General features: G+C 44.2%; 1 protein-coding gene and 2 pseudogenes across 4 annotated transcripts in view; 1 reads left to right on the forward strand and 2 right to left on the reverse strand.

The window, feature by feature from the left end:
* The window catches only part of Specc1l (sperm antigen with calponin homology and coiled-coil domains 1-like), a 105,682-nt gene that overhangs the window by 16,009 nt on the left and 62,572 nt on the right, over positions 1-27,101 (reverse strand). For all 4 annotated transcript variants that reach the window (XM_063279246.1, XM_063279247.1, XM_006256339.5 and 1 more), the window contains exons 11-13: positions 23,202-23,285; positions 20,610-20,766; positions 15,812-15,914 (exon numbers count right to left, since the gene is read on the reverse strand). In XM_063279246.1, the coding sequence (XP_063135316.1) occupies positions 15,812-15,914; positions 20,610-20,766; positions 23,202-23,285 (344 nt within the window). The remainder of the gene's footprint in view (positions 1-15,811; positions 15,915-20,609; positions 20,767-23,201; positions 23,286-27,101) is intronic.
* Positions 12,764-12,996, forward strand: Atp5mf-ps5 (ATP synthase membrane subunit f, pseudogene 5; annotated as a pseudogene).
* LOC120098869 (uncharacterized) lies at positions 17,430-19,197 on the reverse strand (annotated as a pseudogene).

Consider the following 27,101-nt stretch of genomic DNA (forward strand, 5'->3'; position numbering starts at 1 on the left):
GGGTCCTCAATGTATACATTCAAGAGAACTGCACTTACATAACTTTGCTTCCCAAAGAGACTCTTCAAAGGTGGGCTTCATCCTACCTAAGCACTTGAGCAGAAAACCTGAGGGTTTCCTAGAGTCAGCCATGGTTTGCTGAATAAGAAACACACAGAGTGAGAAAACAGTTAAGACAAGTACAAATCCAGAAACAAAGCCAGAGCATCTGAAAGCACAGACGGGGTGAGTATGTCCTCCAAGCCCACAGCGCACTGCTACTTTAATACATGAGACCCGCACCACTGCACTGATGGTGACCCCTGCACACCTGGGACACATCACTTCTCTCTTGGAACTCACGTTTCAGGAAGGTCACCTGTTTGCCTGAATGAGCCGGCACAGGAGACTTGGAAGGACCATTCACCTCTTCTGCCATGGCTCTTCCGAGCTCTGAAATGTAGATGCTGCCTTTCGCCTGACATAGCATGCCCAGGCCATCCGAATGCAGACATCTTGATGTGAAATGCCCGTGGTCTCTCAGGAGCTCAGAAAGGAAATGATCTCAGAAAAGAGATGCTCCATCTACACAGCCTGCTCACCTTACAATACACTGCTTTTGCTGCTTACAGCAGGAACCACGCTGTTTTCTTAAACCTGTGAGTATGTTACTCTACACCAGAGTCGTTGTGGCGGAAGGAAATGGCTTGCTCCTGCTAAGCCCCGAACTCCTCAATTCACTTTCCTTTAATACAACAGATGTTAAGAGAACCCACAGGAGATTTTACTTTGGACCAGATACAGCAAACACTACTGTCAAAAGATGAACAGAGCTGACCAGGCTTTAGAGGAGAACACGTACTCTACCACAGCTGCCCCATGTGTGACACTTTATTCTTGACTCCATATTGTTTCTGACTTTATTTTGCAAATGAGTCCATTACCAGTTTTCCTTGCTATTTTCTTGGTATATAACACAGGATGCACCAATATATAAAGCACTAAAGACCTTAAGGGAAATACAAAGGCAACAAAACTAGATGTTGATGTCGTTAAAAATATTTGTAATGATAAATCTGAGTCATTAAAAAAAAAAAGTTAAATTATGCCCAGGAAAAGGCATGATTTTAAGACTTGGAAATAATGGTTTCAGAAATAATTGGAAAGTTCCTGAGGACAAAGGTCACACTCTAGATTACAAGCTGTTCCTGTTTGTATTTAATTACCTCTCTGGCTGTCCACAGTAAGTGGTAAGTACATAGTTTATGGTTTAGAACAGAAACAGGAAAACAGTTCTTCACAAGTTGAGAAGCTTAAAGGAGCTGGCACCACAGACACACTCCCGCAAGCACCCCACCTCAGAGGCATAACCCCAAGTATCACTGTCACTCGGCACCAAGACCCAGAGCAACGCCTGCTTTCTCCGAACTGAATTTCCTCCTAGGAGTGTGGAGATGAAAGCTCTGTGCACTGTAACAGTAGAGACTCAAACCCATTATCTACAATCTGCTTCCTTTCCCCACGATCTGTTTTGTCCTCCATCCTTTCTAGAGCCGCCATTACCAATCTTGGAGAGACATCCTCCTCTTGGGGAAGGTGTGTGCTCTTTGCCTTGCTGTCTCTGATATTATGGGCATCCTGTATAAATCAGTGTGACCATGCACTGTCTTTAAGATGCTTTTAAATTTTTCTATCACACACAATCGTCCCCCACTTAAGAGCCTATTGGCTTCAGTGTTCACCGTAACTCACGTCTGAAACCATGTACAGAGATGAACTCAGACTTAAACACATAAACGTTCCAGGGGAAATAGAGAGAGTTCTTTGAGATCTCGGGTTAATCAAACACTAATATATTATACCAAAGCATCCATAAAATATTTTCCATAAAAATAATTTCAAAAATTAATGCTATGAAAATAAAGATTGGTCCTTCCTAAGATATTAAGAGTAGAAATAAGTCATAGAAAGTGAGGAATGCTTGAAAGCTGGGCACTGCATATGAAGAACTTGAACTCAGAATATTTACAGAAATCAACAAACAACGTAAACTAACAAATTAAGCAAAAGAACTATACAATTTACCAAATAAAATATATGGTCACAAATATTTTTTGTGACTAGAAATATGGAAATTTCTTGTGAAGAAGAATATGGAAAAGGTGCTACAAAAAGTAAAGCACAAGGAAACTCCACTTTATACTTCTGAAGGCCGTCAGCTGCCCAGAGTAGTCTTGTGAGGATAAGAAATAACCAGAATCCTCAAACACTTGTGGGAAAGCAGTGAGGCAGTCCCTCCTCACCTCAGACCCCTCTCTTCACATGTGCACTTAGATATGCAGTCAATGCTCTGTCACTCCCCAGACCCATACATCCAAACCTGAACGTCTATGGTGAGAGCATAAGGAGCCAAGGTTTGGGCAGGTGATCAAGTCAGGAGAGCAAAGTCCCAGTGAATGGCTTTAGTGTCCTAAAAGATCCCAAGCTGAATATGGTGGTACATGCCTGTGACCTTGAGAGAGGGGAAGGGAGGGGAGGGGAGGAGAGGAGAGAGAAGAGAGAGTGTATGAACGCATACGTACACATACACACTTGTGTGATAGGCTGGAAGATTTCTTGAGTCTATCTCCAGAGGAGGAGGAGGAAGGAAGGAGGGAAACAAGAAGAGGAGAAGAGAAGAGGAGAGGAGAGGAGAGGAGAAGAGAGGAGAGGAGAGGAGAGGAGAAGGGGAGAGGAGGGGAAAGAGGAGAGGAGGGGAGGGGAAGGAAGGGGAGGGATGGAGAATCCCAAGGCAGATAAGGCAGGTACTGTGTTGCATGTCTGGAACCTGGAGTCTAGGAGGCAGACACAGGAGATCAATGGCAACCTGGGGCATGAGCCTCACAATCTTGATCATTGGACACCCTGATCTCAGACTCTTGTCTCAAATCTAAAAGAAATATTTTTGTTTGTTTACAGATGATACTTTATCTATGATACTGAGTAAGAGCAGCTTAGCTAAGCTATCACAATACCATGCGCACACAAGGGAACCTAGTTTTACTTACAGTAAGCAGTAATGGGGAATAACCCCAATGCTTGTTAGATGATGAAGAAACACCTATAATATGGACTACTACTCAGAAGAGAGGGAAACGACATGGACATGGACAACAGAGTTGATTCTCAAAGATAATGCTATGTGAAAGCAGCATCTCCTAGTCTGTAAATGATAAAATGGACAGAGATGTAATGAGAGCAGACGGATGACAGCTGCCAGGCAGTGAGGGATGAGGTGGGCCTAAGAGAACACACAATGGGAGTCGAGGGCCTTCATGTGCTAACGTGCCTGGCATCTGCAGCTACAGTCTAGGTATACAAATGTGATACTACTAAACTAAAAGTGTGTATGCAGCTTAGTAGTACTTATCAGTTATGCTTTAATACATCTATTTTAAAAGGCATTCCAGGTCCACAAACCAACCAACCAACCAACCAACCAACCAACCAACCAACCAACCATTCAGGTATCTCAGAATTCTCAGTTTTCATGAGAGCCGTGCCAGTTGTGCTGGTGTGCACCTGCGAACCCGGGGCTTGGAGACCTGGGTAGGAGGGTCTATGGTCGGCAGACACAGCCCTCTTACCTCTGACAGAAAGGTGATGTCTGGTGAAAGACAATCTGGAGAGTGACTGAGGGACAGGGCTCATCTCCTTAAGTGGCCGGGACACGAGCTCCATCTCAGGGGCTTTGCTTCAAAGCCCTGGAGACACGTTTGGATTGAACAGTGACCTGCTTCCCTTAACTGCTGCTTATTCTCATCTGCAGACGGCTCTGCTTCCCCAAACTGCCCCATTCTTGTGAAGAAAGGTTTATTGTAAAAGGGAGTAGAAGACTGTCCATCTTGTGTCGTACTACTAGCTTCTCTGATGACTTATATAAGAGAGAGAGGGGTCTCTCGTGGGCATATGGCTGCAGCAATCTTTCTAGATTCTCTTTAGAACCTGTCACACCTCTCCCAACCCCCAAGATGTACCCCCCTTGTTTTCCTGCCCCTGTGAATGGGTACAGCTTCATTCCCGCCTGAAAAACAGCATGGCAGAGGGAGCACCGAGACGAAGACTACGTCACAGAAGGAGCGGAGTGTTTGCCCGTCTCTCTGAAGACACTTGTGCCTAGAAGGCAGGTACAGCTAAGGGAGGTTATGGATAGAAGCTCTGTCACAGCCATTAGCCACCAACCACCAGTCCTGAGGGAGGAAACTAAGAGATGATTGCAGCCCCAGGCAGCACTGAGCCACCTCTGAGGAAACTAAATGAAGAAAGATACCCATTATGCCCCACCCAGCCTGCAGAGTGATGAGCTAAACAGATGAGGTCATTATCTGAAGTCATTAGGTTCTGGACAGTAAGTTCTGGGCGGTACGTGCAGATGAGCAGACCTTCTTTCTCTCAGACCTAAAAGGCCCATTCAGAAAAGAAACCTCTTTCCCCTCCTGACAACACCTAATAGCTGGCTGCCCTTTCCATAATTATTTGTCAGGAGGTGGCCATCTTCACAAGTAATCTGCTTCTACAAATGGAGAGGTCACCCTAAATACCCAGGATGTCCTCAGGCTAAACTCCTTTATGAAAGCCAAAGCAATCAAGTATATAATGAAATCAGCATGTCAAACGTCAGCTCCACTGTAGCTGCCATACCACTGAGCTAGGATCCAAACCAGAGGAAACACCAGAGGAGATGGGGACTGTCCACATTTACTTACAAGGATATTTTAAAAATGACTTGAACCAGATATTTTAACGATCTTGCTTTTAGTAAAATTAAACAGATCTTGAAAATTTACTTAGCTATTTTCCCCTCTATTTTCCTTTCTTAGCATTGCTCGTAATAAGAAAACATACTCATGAAAACATACTGAGAATCAGATTGCTGCTGGGGTGCAGGCTAGCTTGGTGCATAACTAGGCAGCAGCTGGTGCCCGCCTTAGCCTACAAGTCTCCAACTTCTGAGGCTAGAACGTGAAGTGCTGACTCAGTAGTTATCGTTTTCTTTCTTTTTCTTTTGAAATAGGACCTTTCTATTCTATGTAGCTATGTATCCCAGCCTGGTCTCAAACTTCTAACAATCCCCCCATTCAGCCTCTAAATACTGAGTTCAAAGGCATGTGCCACCAAACCAAGATATAGTGTCCCCCTCTCTTTAAAGACAAATTCACGAGGCTCAGGCTGGCCTCAAGCTCACTTTGCATTAGAAAACAACACTGAACTCTGGTCCTCTCACCTCTACCTTCCAAGTACTGGATGTATGGACATGCACCACCCACGTGGCTTTGGAGTCTTGCTTTGCTGTTCTCTGAGTGGTTTGCCTTCTTTGTTACTTTACTTATGTGAATGTGGGTATGTGCACACACACAGCTGCCCTTAGACAGCAGAAGAGGTGTTTCCCCTTAAGAAATCCATTCTCGAGGCCACTGTTTTTACAGTAAACCGAGAACAACAGGAGCCGAGCATGCCGCTGTCAACCACAGCAGGTTCGCTCTACAGCACGAGTGGAAGCTACAGAAGCAGGAAGAGCAAACCATCGTCTGCACCCAGTGGCAAGACAAGGACCTAGAAACCTGTCCACACCCTTGAAGCCAGTCTCCCTTCCAGTCTTTCAGGAACCCACTGGTGAAGTAGTAACACTTGGACCCATACACCTATCTTGCTGCACGCTGGCCAGGACTGTTGGGCAGCTGGAAGAGTATCATTGACAAATAATTCCCCAATTTTATAGCCTTTGAATGTAGATCAAAATATTTACAATGAAGAAACTCTAAGTGGGCATTTAAGAATCCGTCTTGTCATTTAAAACCAAGTTGTCAGCCAGGCTTAGTGACTCAGTAGGGCTCCTCCCTGTGCGCTAAAGCACACTTGCAAGGCATGAGGGCTCCCACCTCAACTCCAGCAACTGGGAGACTTCGAGCTGCATTACAATGTGAGAGCCAAAACACAGGACATGATCAAAGGAATTTATGCAATGGTTCTAAGAAATTAACTTTTATAGCAATGACATTTCTGGAAATAGATGTCGATAGTTGCTGTCAATCATGCTTAGACAAAATGCAGTAAGTGCATTTGTTTCTGGGAAAACTTTGTTTCCCTGCTGCTATGTTTGGCATTGAAAGGAATCCCTTGAAAACAGGAAGCAGCTCTTTCACTCCACCGTGACCACAAAGCTATCATCTAACCTCTGCAGGTTAGCACATGGGCCCAGGAAAAGCCCTGAAACTCGGGCTTTCTGTTCCCTGCAGTGTCTTGAGGAAATGAGAAGGTCTCCTCTGTGACTGCTTTCTAGGTGACGGTCTCTTGCCATCAGGGTGGAGGATGCTACATGAGAGCTGTGTTCCTACGTCACCGTGCCACATTTTAGCTGGCACACTCCACAGAGAGAATGGGTGGGGCGACACAGTGGGCTATTCTTTGTTCAAGTATTTTTAACCCCTGGAACACAGTAATATTTACAAACAATAAGATCTTTTCACATATTCGGTTTCCACACAAAAGACAATGTAAAATGAAAAGACTTAGACTTTCACTTAGATTTGATTCAGATTGAACCTTATCTACACTCACACCTTTTTCATTAACTCTGGGAAGGTAAGGAAGCGAAGCTCTGCCTTGCCCTGGGGAATTCTAGTTGTAACTGTTGTGCCCACCCTCTCTGGCCTGGTCCTAACTCTAATTGTGGAGCGAAGGCAGTGTAAGGTGGGGAAAGGAGAAAGAGAAGGACAAACTCAGGTGTAGGGGGAGCAGCACGCTGTCCTGTCTGAGAGACACATGAGTGCTCACTGAAAACCGTAAGGGAAGAACGGGAACAAGAACGGGACAAGTCGGGGGAAGTGGCTTCTTTATTCCTAGGGAATCCTCTGCTGTGTTGCGTGGGCCCAGGCAGAATGGCGGGAACCCGGGCTGGAGGCATCTCCTCAGGCCGAGTTACCTGCACACATATGTAACTCAGGCCTAGAGCGCTGACCATGCTCTCTTGACCATGTCTATCAAAGGAACTTCCTCTTCTCTGCTTTTCTGGGAATGGTCTACTGTCCCAAAGGATACAGGAAGGCTTCTTTGTTAACTATTTCTGACTATGCTGACTCTACACCATGGAGATACACACCCCTAAAAGAATGAAGATTAAGTTCTTGCCTTTGATTTGCTTAGTCCAAAGAGGGCTGAGGTTAGGGAAGAGGAATCCCAAAAAGCATGCTAGGAGATTTTTGGCTGTGGTAGAGCAAAAGATAAGACAAATACTGCCTCTAAAAATCAAATCCAAAAACAAAAATGTCAAAAAATAACTATGTAGAATACCAGAGATAAACTAAAGGCAAATAACAAATTAAGAAGTATTATTCATGGGGTTGGGGATTTAGCTCAGGAAGTGCAAGGCCCTGGGTTCGGTCCCCAGCTCCGAAAAAAAGAATAGAAAAAAAAAAAAAAAAGAAGTATTATTCATGAAAAGTGGCTAAAATGTATGTGTGTGTGTGTTCCTCCTGTTAAAAACTCTTTTTTTTTTTTTTTTTTTTTTTGGTTCTTTTTTTCGGGGGACCGAACCCAGGGCCTTGCACTTCCTAGGCAAGCGCTCTACCACTGAGCTAAATCCCCAACCCCTAAAAACTCTTTTAAAATCCTTTTTTCTTCTAATACTATCTCAAGTTTGTAACACACAGAGAAATACTGAGACTGACAGTGCGAAGAAAGAAGGAAAAAAGCTATTCTGGGCAAAGTTGCTATTTTTCTTTTCTTTCTTTCCTTCTTTACTTATTTTTTTGAGAAAATTAGGACAACCCATAAGTATATTATGGTAAAAATTGATAGTATAAACCTTAGAGAAGCCATTAACAAAGATACTAATAAATCACCCGCCATCCACAGAAGCCCAGGGAAGAGTTGAGCAGCGCTTCTCAGTTGGAAAAGTGCTTACCTGCAAGCACGAGTGCCCGGCGTAAATCTGGGCATGGGCCATGCTTGTACTCATAATGTCGGAGAAGTAGAAACAGGAGGATCCCTGGGACTTGCTGATCAGTCAGCCTAACCTAATGAGCCCAAAGTCAATGAAGAGACTGTCTAAAAGAGGAGAAGGAGGAGAGGAAGAAGAGGAAGAAGGAGGAGGGGTAGAGAAGTGGTTAAGAAAGTATAGCGCTCTTCCGGAGGACCAGTTCTGTCCCCAGCAGGCATGTCAGGAGCTCACTATCACCTATTAACTCCAGGACCCGGGCTGGACTCTAAGGATACCTGCATGTACACACACACCCACATACTCACAATTCAATTAAAATAAAGTAGAAAGGTGAAACACTCAAGGAACACGGCCAAGCTTGACTTCTGACCTCCATATGTATAAAGATACACATGCAGTGGGCAGAAGTATGCATGAGCACAGCTCGCTCGCTCTCTCTCTCTCTCTCTCTCTCTCTCTCTCTCTCTCCACACACACACACACACACACACACACACACACACACACACACACACACACTACATAGCCATGCTGAATGAATAAAAGAAAATGAAAATCGATATATTATCAGATAAAATAAAATTAAGATTAAAAACATCAGGGATGAAAAGCAAACTCATTTCCTAACAACAGAGGCAAAGAGAAAGAATCCTAAACATGGATGGGCCCAGTAAGTCTCTGCAGGTAGGCAAAGGAGAGCACAGCTGTAACCCCAGTGTGTGGTAGTGCTGAGGCCAGAGAATGGCCTCAAGTTCTAGGGCAGCCTGAGATACAGAGAGAGACCAACAACCAACCAGCATCGAAGTGCCCGGGCTGTTAGAACTACAGGCAGAGAAGCCTGCGGTTACTGTCAAGAGAGTCTAATCCCTCAACAGGTGACAGAACAAGCAAACAAAGACTAAGGCTGAAAAGGCACGAGCGCTATCTCAACAAGGAAGCTGAACTGCCCTCTGTCTACACAGCGTCTCTCCAGCCCCAGTACATCAGCGGCCTCTGAGTATTAGCAAAGCATATTCTGAGTCCCAAAGGAGTCTTAAAAGAATCTGAAAGAACTGTCTGGGAACACTGGAATTAAACTAGAAACATGAAGATCTCTGGAAAAATCCTCAAATATTTAGAAACCAAATGCTATTCTTCTAAGTAGCCCATGGTCAGCCCATGGGTCAAAAACTCAAATCAAGATAACATCTTTCACCATAATAAACTGAAACGAAATGGGCCTTTCTCAGCTCCACCTTAAAGTAATAAGAAAGAAATAACAATTACAGTGGGATCAGTGAAACAGAAAATAAAAATAACAGAGAATATAAAACCTAAAACCAAACATTGATTCTTTAATAAGACAAATCTATTTGACAAGATTCTAGGTAGATTAATCTGAGGAAAGAAGACATAAATCACACTATTAGACACAGAGGATCCTGTGACACCTATGACCTCACCAACAACTCAGACGAAGCAGACACACATACAAACCAAGCTCACTCACAGACAGAGATAAACAGTCTGGACTGTTAAAGAAATCAGATTTTATAGTTAAAAACTTCCCAACAAAGAAAACCCCAGGTTCAGAAGGGTCTCTGGGAAATTCTATCAAACACATAAAGAAAAATGTGCCAGTTTTACACAAATTTCTCAAATCTCAAGAGTAATTCCTAGCAGTTTAATTGAGGAAGTCAGTATATCTTGATACCATATCCTGACAAAGTATAAAGAAACAACCTTAAGAGGTTCTAACAATAAAAAGAAAATTAACCATTGAAATTTGTCCTTTGAATACAAATGATTTAACATTCAAAAGTCAGTGTAATTCTATTAATAAACCAAAAAGGAAAAACCATAGAATCAACTCAATAGATACAGATAAAACATTTGACAAAACCCAATACTCATTCCTGCTTGCTTGCTTGCTTGCTTCCTTCCTCCCTCCCTCCCTCCCTCTCTCCTTTCCTTCCTTCCTCCCTCCCTCCCTCCCTCTCTCCTTTCCTTCCTTGCTCCCTCCCTCCCTCCCTCTCTCCTTTCCTTCCTTCCTCCCTCCCTCCCTCCCTCCCTCCCTCCCTCCCTCCCTCTCTCCTTTCCTTCCTTCCTTCCTTTCTGAGGGGGTATTTACCCTTTATTGTATGTACATGGGTTTTTTGCCTGCGTGTCTGCCTGTGTCCTACGTTCATGCCAGAAGAAGGCATTTGATAGACATTTAAAAGCTGCCACATAGGTGCTGGAAACCAGACATTTGTCCCCTGGAAGAGCAGATAGTGCTGTTAACCACTGAACTACCCCTCCCCTTTTCTGAGATAGGATCTCACTGTCTATACCAGACTAGCCACAAATTCATAGAGATCCCCCTGCCTCTGCCTCATGAGTGAGTGTTGGGATTAAAGCCATGTACCACCCCGCCTGACTCCTTGATTTTTTTTTTTTAAGAAACCCTCAGCAAGGAAACCTTACTTACTGATGTCATCTATCAAGCAAAAAAAATAAGTAAATAAATAAATTAAATAAATAGGGTAAAAGTAGTATTCAACTCAAGGTCTGACGAGTTGCCAGTCAAAGCTAATTACGGTATAAGGGAATAGGGTAATGCTGACCCCTCCTCACTAAAAGCTTTGAAAATTTGTTAGACAAGATCAAAGGTTGGATTGAGGTAGGGGATAAGAAAGCCCGGTAGAGGAAGAGGAAGAAATTCGGGAAGGGATCACTAACAAAGACCTGAAAGTTACACAGAAACAAAAGCAGCTTCCAAAAAACCAAAACAAAAAACAAAATGAACAAAAGAAAGAACAACCTTTCTATGTGTGTGTGTTTATATGGGGGGGGGGGGGAGAGGACACAGACAGTTACCCGACAGACATTGCCCCTACTAGAGATCACAGGCTAACAAACCTCTGAGTGCCGGGAATAGGTCAGCTCTTTTGGAGTTGTTAGCTAGTGTGGTCCCATAGGCCCTCAAACATTAGAGATTGCCAGTGCTCTTGGTTGCCCTCCAGAACGTGGTGGTAAGACCCTGTTGCTGAAAACACCACATACTTGAGTCACAGACCATAAAGAAACCAAACAGGTACTGACCTGGAAGATTCATCACTACTGTTTAGATTTCATAGTGCTGGAAGGTGCTATACATTCTACTGGAAGAGAAAAGCAGCCAGTCTAACTTAGACGTGAACCCTGAGAGCTAAAATGACTACTGGCCTGGTAGCTAAAAGGACTACAAGCACACTAATGCAAAAATGTCACAAATACCATGGGAGTAACCAAGCACTTTTGGGTCAAATTGTAGGCCCAACTCTACAAAATAAAACCCATGCCTTGGCACTATTATAGCCAAGAACCTGTGGCCAGAGAGGTCTTGGGCCCTTGCAGTTTATTACTCTGCTAAACTGACAGTATTAAGTTGACTCCTTAAAAAAAAAAAGAATTATTATATATAAGTACACTGAGGCTGTCCTCAGACACACCAGAAGAGGGCATCAGATCCCATTACAGATGGCAGTGAGCCACCATGTGGTTGCTGGGATTTGAACTCAGGACCCCTGGAAGAGCAGCCAGTGCTCTAACCACTGAGCCGTCTCTCTAGCCCCGAGAGCTGACTCCTAATGCCTTATCGCTGTATCCATAGGTTAGTGCGTCTTTTAAGCCTCAGAGAAGCTTCTTTATGCAGCGGCAGATGACGACTGACACAGACCTGAAACTGGGTGAGGAGCAGACCCTGGAGAGGATGCCTGCTGTCTGAAGAATATACCCATAGACAGCGGGTGATGCTCTGGCACTGGTTTGCCTGGCTTGCTTTGCTTGTTAAGAAACGCACCCAAAGAACTGCGGGAGGTGTTCTGGCTGCTCGCTGCTTTAGCATCCTCAGGCCAATTAGCAGGGGCTGGCAGTTTCTTCTGGATCGAGCCCCTCCTACTGGTCTGAATGGACTGGACTGCTGATGACAAAGATTGGAACTGCCCCAAAGAACTACTTCTAAACAGGCCCACATCCCCATTCCTATTAATGATCTTCCTCCCCTACCTTTGTTCAGTGGGCTATAAGGAAGGTTTAAGTGTTTAAGAAGCCTTATTAAAGTAGGTCTTGAAAAATCTAGAAGTTGCTTGTGAAATCACAATATAACTGAGGCAGGTCTTTATCTTCCAGGGGGTTTCACTCCCTCAATAAATCAGAACATCTAGGTCCTTCCAATGCTAATACTCCAGAGTTAGCTACTCTACAGTGTTTTTAACACATGGCGGGGCATGATTAAAGTAGACAAAAGTTATTTGTTAGCTTAAAGGTGAATTCACAAGGGCTTGTTTTGTAATGGATAGTTAATAAGATTACAGTCATCAGCACAGTAATTTGAGGATGCCACTTAAAAGAGTTAATGACAAGATAAAGAGTATTAGGGAATCTCTCTCCATTGATTAGACAGTTTCCTTGACATAAAGCATTCGTGGTCCATTTAGGGGTCTGTGAAAACAGTGCATACGAAGTGTCACGTAACAGCTCCTACTCCACTCAACAGTCAAGTGTCACAACGTGCACTTTCTGAACAGAGATTTGTAAAGCAGCAGAGACCAAAGGCCTGAACCCACTGCTGGTGCCTAAGGACACACATGTCCCCTACGCACACAGCCAGCCTGGACAGAGGCTCTGGCATATCTCACATGGTGTCTGACACATTAAGAGCTCTAACAAATCAGTCTTTTAGTTTAAAAAGATTATGGTTAGAGCTGGATAGAAGGCTCCGCAGTCAAGAGCACGTACTGCTCTTGCAGAGGACCTAAAATCAATCCCCAGCATCCACATTGGTTGGGACACCAGGACTGCATGATGGCAGCACTCGTGTCACTGAAGGAGAAACTCACAGAGGTTAGACTTGGAGACCTGCTAAGCTGGATATTGATGCAAAATTTCAGCCCCAGTGGCATCATGAGAACCTCTCAGAAAGGTTATAGCCAGTATCACAAGTCTATCAAAGGCAGCACTGTGGGTCTAGCATGGTGCTGGCAGCTTGTGTGGTTTTCAGCTTCTGTATTTCTTACAAGGAACTCAAACATGACTAGTGAAGTAAGTACCACTGAAGAGGGTCAGTGTGGGGCACGGCTGAGCACAGCTGGCTACCCAGCCCCCACCCATGAGGAATTGAGCTGTGGCTAAATCCCCGACTTCTGACTGAGAACCAACCTGTAATAAATGGTGACTGATTCATAAAGAGTGGATTGTAAGGAACAATCAAACTAAGGGCTGAAGGAAATAGACACAACCAAATACAAAGAACCAAGGAAATGAAGAGATGGTTCTTAAAGGAAAAAAAAAAAAAAAAGACTGACAAATACTTAGCCAAACTAAATTAAAGACAGAAGATCCAAATTAATAAAATCAGAGATGAAAGGGGGCAGAGTACAACAGACACTAAGAAAATTCAGAGAACCCTAAGGACAAACTTTAGCAATCTCTACCAAACTGGAAAACCTCAAAGAAATGGATGAATTTCTTGATATATACAATCTACCAAATTTAAATCAAGATCAAATAAGCAATTCAAACAGATTCATAACCCCTAATGAAACCAAAGCAATAATTAAGTCTCCCAATCAAACAGTGACAAAAAACTATACAAATGAAAAACAAAACCAAAAAAAGTCAGAAGGATTCTGCACAGAATTCAACTAGACCTTTAAAGAAGAATTAATGGCAATACTTGTAAAATTGTTCCACAAACCAGAAACTGAAGGAACGCTTTCTGATCCTTTGTACAAGGCAACAACTACCCTGACTCCAAAACCACACAAGAACCAACACCAATAATAACAAAGAACACATCAAATGCGATTCCCACCATAATTAAGTAAAGAGCCACGTAAACGTATTCTAAGACAAAGCCTACAAGAGGCGAGAAAAGGCCTTTAACAAAAGCCGACTTCCTCCCTCGATAAAAGTTCTGGCAAGACTAGGGAGACAAAGCATACACCTCAGCATAATAAAGGCACCTACACCAAGCCCCAGGCCATCAACCTAGACAGAGAGAAACTCAAGAATTTCCACTTGAATCAGGAACAAGACAAGGATATCCCTCCTCTCCAAACCCATTCAGTACAGTCCAGGCAGTCCTAACGGAATGGAACGGAAGGGCTTCCATCCACTACAGTGGAAGGCGGTCAAGGGAGACAAGTGTCAAGGAAAGCACCTTTATCTGCCACTGATATGACTTTATACGTGAGTAACTCTAAAAACGTCACCAGGTTCTTAGGTTTATCACTTCTATAGCTGATAAACGCTTTAGCAAAGTAGCAAGACACAAAATTAACACATAAAAGTCAGTAGCCTTCTTTATACAGAGGACTGAGACTACCTCTGTGTGTCCTTCTTTGCCAATGTCCCTGGGATGCCTCCACTTCCGCCTTTTGGCTCCTGTGAATTAAGGTACCATAGAGACCAGAATACCTAAGCTGTCTCCTCAAGTCTGTTCTCAATTCTTCTGCTTATATATCTTTAGATGTGATTGTCAGAACATACGGTAGTCATTCTGAATTTTTGTGAGGACTGCTAAATCACTTCACAGCACTTATAACCCTGAGCATTGTATCTGGCAATACATAGCTCCCCATTTCTTTTTTTTTTTTTTTTTTTTTCCTATTTTTCGGAGCTGGGGACTGAACCCAGGGCCTTGAGTTTGCTAGGCAAGCGCTCTACCACTGAGCTAAATCCCCAGTCCTCCCCATTTCTTTATACCTCCCTCTAAACTCCACTTCAGCTAGTGAGAGCTAGAAACAGGCAGACAACTAGTAGATGCTTAGTGACTACTGCCTTCTCCTTACATCTGCATATACTTGGGTATTTAATCCTAAATGAACTGACAGTCACTGCCTGAGTCATGTACAGATTTGTCTACAGGAAGCTTCTTACTGGTAGACCTTGTTCACCGATTGCTCAACTTCTTTGGTATTTCTTTTGGTTAGTTCTTTCTTGATCATTTTGTTGTTATGAGCCCAGGAATAAAGAACTCTGATCACTTTCTCATATACTTCTGTACATTTATTTCTGAGGAAAATCAGTTGCAATCTGGAAAAAGTTTCTGTAACTTAAATCCTAAATTGCATTTTTTTGCATTATAATAAATACATTTAATTTGTGTGGGATTAAATCTTCTTCACATTTAATATCATCTAAACTAAGCCCTGAGTAAAATGATGGAAGACCGAGGAAGGAAGGAGTGGCAGGACAGCATAAGGCACAGCAGGAATGGCCAAATGCTGTGAAAACAAAGGTTTAATCAACATGGGGCTATCCTATGTGTGCTGTCGTCTCTGCCCAGTGTCATCTCCGCAGAAACACTCCACCTGCACGGCTGAGACTCTTCAGTGGCTGTGCTGCCTGTAGCACAGGCTGACAGACAACCTGAACCAGAACCCTGGGACTGTCTTTGGAAGGAGAAAAGCAATGTCTGAAGCGGTCCCCTGACCTCCACACGCACATTCACAAACACAAATAAGTAAGACATTTTAAGGGTGTTCATTAAAAGTACCAGGAAACTGGTTACTTTTCAAACACAAGAAACTTATTTTGTCCCAAGGGCACTCAATCAAGTTCAGTATGGACTTTGAGAATGTGTCCCTAGAACTCAGTATCAAAATCATTTTGAGCCAGGCAGTAGTGGCGCACGCCTTTAGTCCAAGCACCCAGGAAGTAGAAACAGGCAGATCTCTGAGTTCAAGGCTAGCCTGATCTACAGAGTGAGTTTTAGGATAGCCAGGGATACAGAGAGAGCCTGTCTTGGAAACAACCAACCAACGATCAACCAAACTGACTCATTTGAATGTAAGGTAACAGTCATGGTAGGTGGCACTTGTACATGGAATGAGGGAACCACATGCTTACCTGATAGCCTTCTGTTTTCTTCTGACACCACTTCAACAAGGCATTCCTCTTAGATCCTCCGTATTCTCTCGCCAATGCTGAGAGGGGGTCTTTCCTTTCTTCCCTAATTTGTGAAAATAAGGAACCCGAGTTGAAAGATCGGAGTACCACAATAAGACCACAGCACTACTCTGCACTTTTCAATAGAAAAATGCACAAAACTTGGGCCATTCTATGCTATGACATAGCTCTTGATTAAATTTCACCAACAGTTTTCAGTCTGGCTGGCAACAAACATCCTGTATCAAGTAACAGGATGCTCAACACAATCCTTGTGACATAGAAAACTGTTCTGGGCCTTTTAGTCAATACCTTGCTTAACTCCATATCATGCTTTAGTTTATTTCCACCCCTTTATTTCCTTATGTCCTTAATGCTCTCATCAATTTCAAAATTACGCATCGTAACTACAGAGGACAAGGATCCATGAGACGAAGAGCTAAACAGACAAATGAGACCGAGAAGACCTGGCAGTAAGGGCTGGAGAGATGGCTCAGGGGTTAAGGGCACAGGCTGCTCTTGCAGAGGTCCCAGGTTCAATGCCTAGCACTGACATGGCCGCTCACAATGCTGTCTAACTCCAGTTCCAGGGACCCCAATGCCTTCCTCTGGCCTCTGCAGGTACCATGTGCGCATGCAGTGCACAGACATATATTCAGGCAAAATAGCCACACATAAAACATATACTAAAAATAATTTTACTATATATTTTAAGATATGGAGGAAAAAGAGATAGCAATAATATTAAAAACAGTATTACACTGTGTGTGGAGGCTCAGAAGGCAGAGGCAGGAGAGTGCTGTAAAGTTCTAAGCTGGCCTGGTACGCATAAAGTTTATGAGACCCTGTCTCAAAACAACAACCACAACCACAACCACAACCACAACCACAACAACAACAGCAACAACACACCAAAACCAAAACTGTATTACAAGCCCAAGACCAGCCTGGTGAGGCAGGCCTGGAATCCCACCATTCCCCACCATTTCTGAGGTGAAGGCAGGAAGATTACAAGCTCAAGACTTGTGTAGGCTTTGGTGAAAGTTCTGGGTTAGCCTGGGTGATTTAGGAAAACCTTGATCAATACAGAGTATCGATAGTTAGGATTTCCATTGCTGTGAAGAGATACCACGACCAAGACAATTTCTGATTATTAGTCCATTATCATCATGGTGGGAGCAAAGAAGCAACTAGGCAGGCATGGAGCTGGAGAAGGAGCCGAGAGCTGTACATCTTATTCCAAAGCAAACTTGGAGAAGACTGACTTCCAGGCAGCCAGGAGGAGGGTCTCAAAGCCCACCCTCACAGTGACAGTGACACACTTCCAATAAGATCACAGCACCTGATAGTCCCCTCCCTGGGCAAAGCATATACAAACCTCCACAGATAGATAGATAGATAGATAGATAGATAGATAGATAGATAGATAGATAGATAGATAGATGGATGGATGGATGGATGGATGGATGGATGGACGGACGGACGGACGGACGGCGGACAGACAGACGACGAACAGACAGGTAGGTAGATAAGTGGGTAGGTAGGTAGGTGGGTAGGTAGGTGGGTGGGTGGGTAGGTAGGTAGGTGGGTAGGTAGGTGGGTGGGTGGGTAGGCAGGCAGGCAGGCAGGCAGGCAGGCAGGCAGGCAGGCAGGCAGGCAGGCAGGCAGGCAGGCTATAGTTCAGTCTTAAGAGTGTCTAGAACATACCTAGGTTCAGTCCCCAGCATGGCAAACTAAAACATAGATCACTTCTAAAAAATATGTGCTAAACTGTATACCCTGCTTTTTAAGATGAAAGCTCACTATGTTCCAGGCTGGGCTCAAACTCCTGAGCTCACCCTTCTGCCTCATGTTCCTGAGTCCTAAGAGTACATGTGTGCTCCACTGTGCTTAGCAAGTCTTTGGCATGGCAGGATGGTCAAGCCGCTGTGGCCCCGCACTGTTGACTTATTCATAAAATGTACTGCTTATTGGTGTACACTTCTCAGAGGCTGGTCACATAAGAGGTATGGCTTTAAGTTAGTTCATGGTGCTGGAGGGATGGCTCAGGGGTTAAGAGCATTGGCTGTTCTTCCTGAGGACCCAACTTTGATTCCCTACAACCACTAGACAGCCCAGGGAATCCAATGCCCTCTTCTGGCTTCTGTGGCACTGCATATACATGGTTCACAGACATACATTTAGGAAAAAACACAATAAAATAAAAATAAAGACAATAAATAAATAAATAGATGGATGGATGGATGGATGAATGAATGAATGAATGAATGTATGTCCATATAACAGGCATGTGATGTGAGCCTATAATCTCAATACCTGGGAAACTAAGGTAGAAGAATCTAAAGTTCAAGGCAGGCCTAGACTATGAAGTAACATCCTATCTGTGCAATAATCTTCTTTTTAAAGTTCATAACTTGAGTTTGAATGGTCAAGTGCTACACTTTATCCTTAAAACCTAGAACTTAGCATAACGATTTCTGAAACTCTTTCCATTCTTCCTGTTCTTCTCTTTAAGCGTTTCACCTTTATTAGTGGTGCTATGTGTACAGATGTTTGATCTGCACGTGTCTGTATACCACATGTGTGCCTGGTGCCCACAGCAGTCTTTGGAACAGGAGTTACAGGAGTTAGTCAATGTCCACAGGGCTGCCGGGAATCAAACAGGTCCTGTGGAGAGAGCAGTGCTTTTGACCACTGAGCCATCTCTGCCCCTCGAGTGGTTTCCTGCGGCAGTGTGTCCTTCCCCCACCTCTCTTCCTGCTACCACCAGCCGGTAGTGGGCCAGGGCACGGTTGGCCTCGGCCATCTTATGCATGTTGTGCTTCCTCTTGATCACAGGACCCCTGTTATGAAAAGCCTCCAGCAGCTCATGCGACAGCTTCTCTGGTATCGGCTGTCTGCCGCAGCTTATTCTCTCGGCACTCTGCGATTATCCACTCCATGGCCAGGAAGCACCGGCGTCGGTCAGCCAGAGGCACAGGGACCTGGTAAAAATGGCCCCTTTGAGGATAGGTACCAACCCAATCAGGGGCTCACAGTTTCTCAGCGCCTCATGGAATATCTTGTAGGGGCTTCATTCAATGGTCACCTGTTCCTGTGCTGAGGCCACACGGTACTTGTCAAGCTGCGTTCTTTTCACGGCTTCCAGAGTCTGATGAGAGCGTCTGCAGCACTGAGCTGGTTTCAGTCGCAGCCGCGGCTCTGCTGGGCTGGGTTTTCTTGAGCTCCTGGCCATACTTCTCCTCTTTGGTGAGTTCCGCCACCGGCTTTCGGAAAGGTTCCTTGTCAATCAAGGGGTCCCTGAGTGTGATCCCTGGAAGGTTCCAGACAGACCATTCCTCCTGTTTTTAATCTTTTACCTGTCAACAGTGTTTCCTCATTTCTACGATGTATTAACTGTGTGTGTGTGTGTGTGTGTGTGTGTGTGTGTGTGGTGTGTGTGTGTGTGTGTGCGTGTGTCTGTGTGTGTGGTGTGTGTGTATGTGTGTGTATGCGTGTGTGTGTGTGTGTGTGTGTGTGTGTGTGTGTCCTGGCTGGCCTCAAACTCACAGAGACACCTGCTTCTGTGTCTTGCTATGGTTTACAGTATGCGTCACCATTCCTCTGAACTCTTACTTAGAGTAGCTTCTGCCAGAAAGAACTTCTAAAACATGAACTCACACGTCTATGTCCTCCTGAACAATGATTGGCACAGCACCTTGTTGTCTGATGTCCAGTCTGAGCCATCAGAGCTGCCTCTCACACTTGATATGCCTTCGGTCCTTACACAGAAACTGTTGTTAATGTCACTGTTGCCTTTGCAAAAACTCGTGGACTCAGCCTTTCTTGGGTTCTCCAACCCTGTTATTACCCCAATCAATCAGACTTGATAACTTTGACCCACAATACTAGAACAAATGTCCTTTTAACTAGTTTTCTGGACTTTCTTGCAGAAGAACAAACTTCTTTCATCACCTCAGTTTATTCACTCCCTTATTACCTTATGTCTCCTCAGACTGAGCCAGTTTGACTTCACAGCTGCCTACTCAATATGTCGTCTACTGTGCCCTGAGACAGTAGACATCATCCTGTGGCCGTCTCTATCTGTCTCCTGAACCTGCATAGCATCTCCTAGATCACGTAAGATCAAGTTACTTATCTTGCCAACAATGTCCGTATCCACAATCCTCACAACTTCCTGCAGGTTCTACCTCCTTAGGAAGGTCTTTTCTAATACTCTACCAGATGCCCAGAGTTCCACTTCATAATACATGATTGGACAGTAGTTTGGATTTTGGAGTTTGCTTTGAGACAGTCTTACTGTGTAGCTGAGGTTGGCAGTCAGTCCTTTTGCCTCCATCCTCTGAGTGCAGAATGTTGCGTCTTTCTCTCTGTCCTCCTTCCATCACATTGACTTATTTATTAATGCACTGGGAACTGATCCCACGCTAAGTAAGTATTCTACCACTGGGCCATACTCTCCCCAAAAGCAAGCACCAGATTTTGAAGTATCTGCATAGACTTTACCAGGAGAGCATCTCTAATTTGAAAATGCAGAGTCTGAAACGTTCAAGCTCTCATGTCGGGACTCAAAAGGCATGCACTTGGGTTTTCAGACTTAAGATGCTTCACCTACACTTACTGAACCATTTCTAGGTTCAAACAAAACAAAAGTCAGCACTGGGTAACAGGAAAAGAGAAAGGGGGACAGTCAGCACAGAATTGTAAGCAGGTCCTTCATTCCGAAAGGCCAGGAAAATACACAGAACATGTTTCCTACCTTATTCGGCTCCGGGTGCTTGGAGTGACTGATGCGGTGGGAGAGGAAGACAGGGAGAGCTGTGGGGATGTGGTGCCCATAGCCATGAGAGAGGCTGGTGATGCCCCCTCAGATGCAGATATGTCCCGCTTCATTTCTTCACTACTCCGTCGAGACACTGTAACAAATCATTGTGGAATATAAACTAGTCCAACCACTGTGCAACTCAATATGGAGGTATCGCCCAAAACTAAACTTAGAACTCCCATCTGTCCAAATCAACGCATCATGGAGGAACTGGTTCCTCACGTGGACTGTAGCACTATTCACATTAGCTGAGTCATGGAACCAAGCTAGGTGTCTCACAACAGAGGAAGGACAAAGTGACTTCGGACTTTTTCTCTATGCCACAAAGAACAAATTTTCATCATGTGCAGGGAAAGGGATGCACACTCTAATGAGGCAGTCCCCCAACATTTCATACTGTTTGCATGAACTACGTCAGTCTCCCAAAGACAAATATGCTTTCTCTCATTTGTAGTTCCTGGATGCTATTCAGGTCATAAAATTATGTAAGTACATATGAAACAGACAACTGTGTAGGGGAACAAAGAGAACTAAAGAAAGGGGTGGGAAGAAGATGAGGCTATGATCAACTTTTTATATTTGTGTGAAATCCTATGGAACACGGTACCAAGTACTATCAATAAATACAATGCATTTTCTAATTTAAGGAAAGATCTCTGTGTATGACAATTTGTATGTCTCAGATCCTGCATGTGTTTATATGTTTCTTGGTTCTTTTACCCCCCCCCCCCCATTTGTTTTGCCCTATTCTGGTTAGCTTGGTTGATGATGATGATGATAATGATGATGATGATGATGATCATCATCATCATCATCATCATCATCACATGTTTGTTCTCTAATGAGAGAGAGAGAAAGAGTGTGAAATTGGGTGGGTGGGGAAGTGGGGAGGGTCTAGAAAAAGTTGAAGGAGAAATCATAATCTGAATATACTGGAGAAAAATCTATTTCAATTAAAACAAGTTTAAAATTCTGGGGATAAAATGTCTTAGAAAGATTGAGAGTTATTTTATTTTTTTACATCTAGATTATTTTCTTAGAGAAAAGAAATGCTTTGTTAAACAATTTTTAAGGTTGGGGATTTAGCTCAGTGGTAGAGCGCTTGCCTAGCAAGCACAAGGCCCTGGGTTCGGTCCCCAGCTCCGAAAAAAAAAAAAAGAAAAAAGAAAAAATTTTTTAAATGTTGTGTATACACTGACAATTACAACTGCATATCTTTTAAAAGTATAGTGATATACATGCTTTAAAGTTTTTTAGTTTGAGCTTGAGAATTTCTTCTGAAGAGTCCTAAAAAACAAATGTTACCCTGTGAGAGAAGAGCTAATCCTTGATCTCCCTCGTGACTGAGCTTAGTTTCCATTCAGAACACCTACCCAGCTGGCAACAGTGATTTGCCTAGAATCCCTGTACTTTCAAACTGAGGCAGGAGGCCTACCATGAACATGAGGTTAGCCTGGGCTACAGAATGAGACATTATCATAAAAAATTAAAGAATTTAAAATCTGTGAAAAGGTTGGTAGTGGAAATACAAACTATTTTAAAGGGATCAGGTGCCTTGTTAAGATGTAGAACGCACGGCATCTCCCTGTCTTAAGGGGTCAGGGGCCTTGTTAACACAGCGTCTCCCTGGTACACAGTGAGGGCCACCCAAACACATCTGAAACCCCAAGCAGTATGTGCAGCTGCCCACCCCTACCCCGACCCACAGCGGACATGAACACAGCCCTCCAACTGCAGCAAGCACGGCTGAAAGGGAGGAAGGAGAGGGGCAGCTCTGGAGAGCTGGAGGCCGCTTCAAACACCCGCCAGGAAGACAGAAACTAAAAGACATCAAGTCAATCATTGCTAATTTTGCAAGGCTGACACAGGGGAAAAAAAAAAAAAAAAAAACTGGCCCAGAACTCAACAGCATTCCTGCCTCAGCCTCTGCACGTGAACGCAGGTGTGCCCTTCCACCCCCATGTCTGGATCTGGGTGAAATCAGGATACACACGCAGTATTAGTAAAGTGTTACCCGAAGGATCCTGAAGGGGCGATGCTTTCTCGCATATTAAATGACTGCAATATCGTACTTATATGTTTTTAAGCATAATTTTATGGCTATTATTTTTCTCAAGTACATTGTATGTCCTAAATCAATAAGTTTTTAAGTGGTGTGCTAAGACTCTGAGACAACATTTTATGTAATGCCAACCCTTCAGAGTCATCAGCCGAGGGAGGGTGCTCACTCTGTGTCCGAGAGCAAGTAGCCATACCACAGCAGAGCTACCAGAACTTTTCCTTTATGGGTGCAACTGAGGACAAGCACAGTGAGCCTCCAGGCCCCTCGCTGTGTGGGGCTTTACCATAGGCAAACAGCTTCCAGGAACCTTTCTGTGTGTTCTGACCAACTCTGCAGATCAACTGTTGCATATCTAACTCTCAACTTTCAGAAAGATGTACCTCAGCTGGTCATCAACTACAAGGTGGGCAACTAGAAACTTCTAGGTTTGTTTTCAATACTTTTTTTCAGATAGAAGTCATTACCTGAGATGGTCTTAGCACTTTCCATAGCAGGGACTCTTGGGAGAGAGGCGGGTCGGCTAGTTGAAGACGTTCTTAGTAGATGCTCTGCACAAAGTGGAAACGTCACAAAACAACATGGATGAATGCTGAGGTGGCAGAAGTACAAGGAAGGTGACTCTTACTCTTCTCAACCGTGAGACTCATCCCTTCTCCTAACGGAAAGCACTTCGACCCCGGAACAGCATGTTTACTAAAAGTAGTCTCCACAGACAAGGACCATGCTGACCTCCAGAGATGATGGTGAGACATGCTATGCAGGGGATTCTTTCTAAGTCATTTTGTGCCACTTAATTAATTCTTCAAAGCAACTTAATCAAAATTAAGAGTTTCCTTGCATTGGCCTAGGCCTTTCTATGCCTAAAGTTAGAGGGGACATCAAATATACAAGTATCCATAGATAGACCTGGATGGCATAGTTAGAATTCCATAATACAGCTAAAAAAGGAAAATAGTTCATTCTTATTTCCAAAAAAGGAGAATAGTTCATTATTCTTTCAGGTAGCAGAGAAGGGTTGAAAAACAGTGGGAGTAAGCTGGGTCTTACTAGAAACAAGGCTGGGAAGTGTATTTCAGCCAGAAAATCATGGACCAAAGACACATAGTAGAGGGAAAGAAAGAGCCTGGCTTGATAAACCATGGTTATCTGGACAACAGCAGAGAAGGCTCTCCAGGGGGATAACATTGAGAGCCTTCACTCCTCCTCTGTGGTCTGCTGAGCAGCCAGGAATGACACAATCAGATGTCGCCTCTAGCATGGCTTCAGCATGGTTCTTACCCACATGCTTCCTTAGGAGTCTCTTTAGTTCCTGGAACACTGGTGCAATCTTTCTGTCCTCTCCCTCTCTCTTCTGCACACGTCTAATCTAGGCTTACCAACCCAACAGGCTGTGCTCAGGCTCAAGACATGAATGCATGTGCTCTGCCTAGCCACCATCTGATAGGTCAGGGATAAATGACTAGTAGGAAACTAAACAACAATGCCTGTGTTTAATAAAGACTATGATTAGCCTTACTTTCCAAGAATACCCACCCATTTCTTTTTTTAACATATTAACTATTTAGTGGCTAGAAAAGCAGGTCAACAATAAAGTATGTTTTAGGACGTCTGAGGCCCTACGTTCAATGACTGGCAACGACAAACAAAAAAATAATGGCATATGGTACTGAGTCTTTAGAATATCACATATTTTAGTCCCAGTAATTCTTTAAAAGATTTGTTGTATTTTAATTGTGTCTATATGTGCATGTGTACACATGCATGAGTACAAGGACCCTGGAGGTGGAATTACAGAAGTTATGAGTGCCCTAGCGTGGGCACTGGGAACCACACGCAAAGCCCGTTGCAGCTTGTGTTCTCATGCTAATTGTGTTACCCAAAAACCTGTTCAGTGTCCCCAGTTGCTTTTTGACTGGTCAATAAGATTGGAGGCCAATGGCTAGACAGGGAGAGAGAGGGGGGACTTTTAGAATTTCCAGGAAGGAGGAAGAGGGGATTTCACCATGATGAGAGCACAGGAGATACACCAAGTCAGAAAGGTGCAGGAGGGAGAGACGGCCGACATGTAGGTGCAGGGGGAAAGCAGCCCCAGAAGGGCTGCCCAGCAGGGTCCAGAGCAGCAAAGATAAAATACAGATTTAGTAAGTATTAAATCATGAATATTGGAGGGGAGTGTGTTAGTCATGTGGAGTTAGGGAGTGGCCTAGACATTGAGCTGTTTAAGGTATTTAAAATAAAGGCTGTGTATGTGTCTTTCTTTGGGGAATCCAGAACACTGGGGTGGTAGTGAGAAGCAGGCGGGCACCCGCTGGAAAGTTTAGAGGGGATTAAAATACTACGGCTTCAAAGTCCTCTGAAAAAGCAGTACATATCAAGTACATATTGAGTCATCTCCCCAGGCCCCAGGTAATATTTTACAAGAGTCTTAGGAATATGTAGTTTGAAATAAAAAGTTACTTTCTACTTAGAGGCCAAGGAAGAAGGAAAGAGAGCTTATTTTCTACCTAAGGACACATGAGGTTAAAATCATTAGCAATATCATAAACAAACATCGTTTGGTTGGTTGCTTGGTTGGACGGTTTTTCAAGACAGGGTTTCTCTGTAGCCCTGGCTGTCCTAGAACTCACTCAATAGACAAGGCCGGGCTCAAACTCAGAGATCTACCTGCCTCTGCCTCCTGAATGCTGGGATTAAGGGCATGTAACACCACACCTGACTAAACAAACATTTTATACAAACAGCTTACAAGCATATATCAGAGTCCCGAATCCTATCAGCTTTTAAAGGAAGAGCACTTCATGCACAAATTCTAAAAGACAGCAGAAACAGAAGCCAATGTTTTATTACTTTTTTATTTACATGCATGCGTGGAAGCCAGAGGTCACTTCTCAGGAGCCTTCTGCCTTGGCTTTTGAGAAAGGGTCTCACTGGTACTGGGGTCTGGCCAACCAGGCTAGGCTGGCTTGCCAGTGAGCCCTACAGATCTGACTGTCTGCCTCTCCAGTGCTGGACTTATAAGAGTGCCCCACCGTGCTCAGCTTTTTACAAGGGTGCTGGGCATCAAACCGAGCACCTTGAGTTTACACAGAAAGCATTTTACCAACTGAACTATCTCTCTAGTCCTGTAATCAATATTTTAAATTGAATCAATTATGAACCTAAAGAATCATTTCCTTAAAAGTCTTAAGTCTCTCAAAGAACATAGCAAATTAAGAAGGTAAAACAAATGTCATAAAGACAAACAGGTATCAGCCAGACATGGTGGCATACACATTTAACTTCAGCACGGTACATAGGTCCCTGAGCTTAAGGTCAGCCTGGTCTAAACAGGTCCCAGGCCAGAAGGACTACATAACGTGACCCTGTGAATCACCCCCTTATTCAACCTTACCCCTACATGCTGGTGACTAGGAAAAAGCTCACTCAGGCAGTGCCAGGCCCCTCCTCCCACTTGTCTTTCTACACTGCATCCTGAAAGTCCTTACCCCTGTCCCATTTCAGCAGATAATGCCCATTACAACACAGCTGCCCTCTCTAAAACATGTACCAAATCCTTTTTCTTTTTTTGAGGCAGGAGCTCACTGTGCAACCCAGAGAGGCCTCAAACTCTATTCTCCTCTGCACTGACCTCCCAAGTCTTAGGTTCACAGGCACGGACACCACACCTGGCTAAGTTATTCTTAAATTATGTGTGGCAGGGCCAGAGCAGTAGCTCCACAGAGCTGCTTAAGGGGCATGAAAAGACCCTGGGTTCCACCCCCAGTGCAGAAGGTGAAGGCACCTAGAGTTCTGAGCAGCCGGAAGAAAGGCCATGGGCGTTTCTTGATGCATTTTCACTCCATCCCTAAGCCCAAGCTGAGACGCACATGCCACGGTAGGAGCACAGGTCCATTGGTGTCTTGGGCGAGCAGGCTGGGTTCTGTGTCCATGTAAGCTGGGTCAGCCGTCTGCAGGAAGTGTGACTGGAGGGTTATACTGAGAGCTAAGCCGACCTCTAACGCTGGGACTGCTCTTATATTTTAAGCATCTTTAAAGCGCTTTATCCCTATTGTTGTTAGCGTGCGGTGGGCACGTGTGGAAGCCTGAGATCAAAGAGGCTGCTTCCCTTCCTTCACCTTGCAGGTTCCAGGTCCTGGGGTCAGGCCCTCGGATGGAGCATCAGGCATCTCTGCCCGCTGAGAACCCCACAGGCCTCCCCTTTACTTCACAAACAACCATGTGGGCATCTACTATGTGTTGGGTAGTAGCTTACTGCAAAAGACAGAGAAAGGAGAAAAAACCTGCTTGTCACAGAACCCGGAACCTAGAGTAGAAGCAAGACAACCACCATTCTGTGAGTAAAGGATTCATGGGAGGAAAAAAGG

This window comes from Rattus norvegicus, chromosome 20 (assembly GCF_036323735.1).
Source record: "Rattus norvegicus strain BN/NHsdMcwi chromosome 20, GRCr8, whole genome shotgun sequence".
NCBI lineage: Eukaryota > Metazoa > Chordata > Mammalia > Rodentia > Muridae > Rattus > Rattus norvegicus.